The 1096-nt window shown below is 30.5% G+C and overlaps 1 protein-coding gene across 3 annotated transcripts in view; it reads left to right on the top strand.

The window, feature by feature from the left end:
* LOC102680502 (lachesin-like) overlaps positions 1–1096 on the top strand; it is a 122807-nt gene that overhangs the window by 56999 nt on the left and 64712 nt on the right. For all 3 annotated transcript variants that reach the window (XM_031508173.1, XM_031508174.1, XM_031508172.1), the window contains exon 2: positions 925–1019. In XM_031508173.1, the coding sequence (XP_031364033.1) occupies positions 925–1019 (95 nt within the window). The remainder of the gene's footprint in view (positions 1–924; positions 1020–1096) is intronic.

Raw genomic sequence — 1096 nt, 5'->3', positions numbered from 1 at the left:
TTTTGATGAGTATGGTAAATATAATGAAATCTAAAATGTACACGTATCTTTTTTTTTTTTTTTATTTGGAAAAGTTCAATAATCATAGAATAGAAAATTTTTAGGATACGTTCGCGTGTTAATTGGGAAGAAGAATTAGCTAGCGATGAAAAATTTAGAATCACGAATATTGGAAAGTATTGATTTGATGTTGGTCTACATCGTTATTTTTATAAGATAATATAAATCTTGCAGTGGTCATATTATAAATAGTTGTTTGACCTGAAAATTTCTTTTATAATCTGACTAAATTGGGATGTCGACGATAAAGATGATTGAACCGATACGGTTTGGACCTTTATACGTAAAATCTATAAATATTTTTCTTTTTCTTCGACGTTGACAGTCTAATAAATACATTATTTCACGTTTTAAATAATAAAGTCAAGAGATTCGTAATTGAATCTCGATCGTAACGCGATTATCATCTTGGAAATTATTAATAATGCCTTAATGCATTGAAACGTAATTAACAAATTGTACAATTGTAGATTGTGAACGCACAGTCTGATATTCGTGCTCTTATAAAATTCCAATGAAAATTTTAAGATTAATTGACGGGAGAACATGACGGACCGTCTTATTCGATATTCAATGGAAACAATAAGGTATTGTCTTATACCGACTCACCGCAACTTTTTCCACCATTTTAAAAACAGTTCAGTTCAGACTTTCCCCCCTCCCCTCGTATTTCTGATGTCTGATTTACTACTCTTTCGTCTCTATCCAAATTGACGATCGATTTTCGAACGATATTTAATTAAGGAAATATCGGATGATGAGTTTCATTGTATCAGATTCGAAACAATTTTTTTCTTTTTTTCATTTAAACTGTAATACCGAGCAGATGTTTTAACCGTGAAATTTTTCTTGATGTTTTTTTAGATCCGAATTTCAAGGAACCAATTGCCAATGTAACTGCTCCAGTTGGAAGAGAAGCAATTTTGTCTTGCGTGGTTCAAGATTTAGCTGAATACAAAGTGAGTTTTTATTATATTTGCTATTTAATCGGAACGAGTATTAATAATAATTGAGATAAATCGCAAGAGAAGAGAAA

This window comes from Apis dorsata, unplaced genomic scaffold (assembly GCF_000469605.1).
Source record: "Apis dorsata unplaced genomic scaffold, Apis dorsata 1.3 scaffold_77, whole genome shotgun sequence".
Classification (NCBI taxonomy): Eukaryota; Metazoa; Arthropoda; class Insecta; order Hymenoptera; family Apidae; genus Apis; species Apis dorsata.
This window is presented reverse-complemented; position numbering and strand designations above follow the sequence as displayed.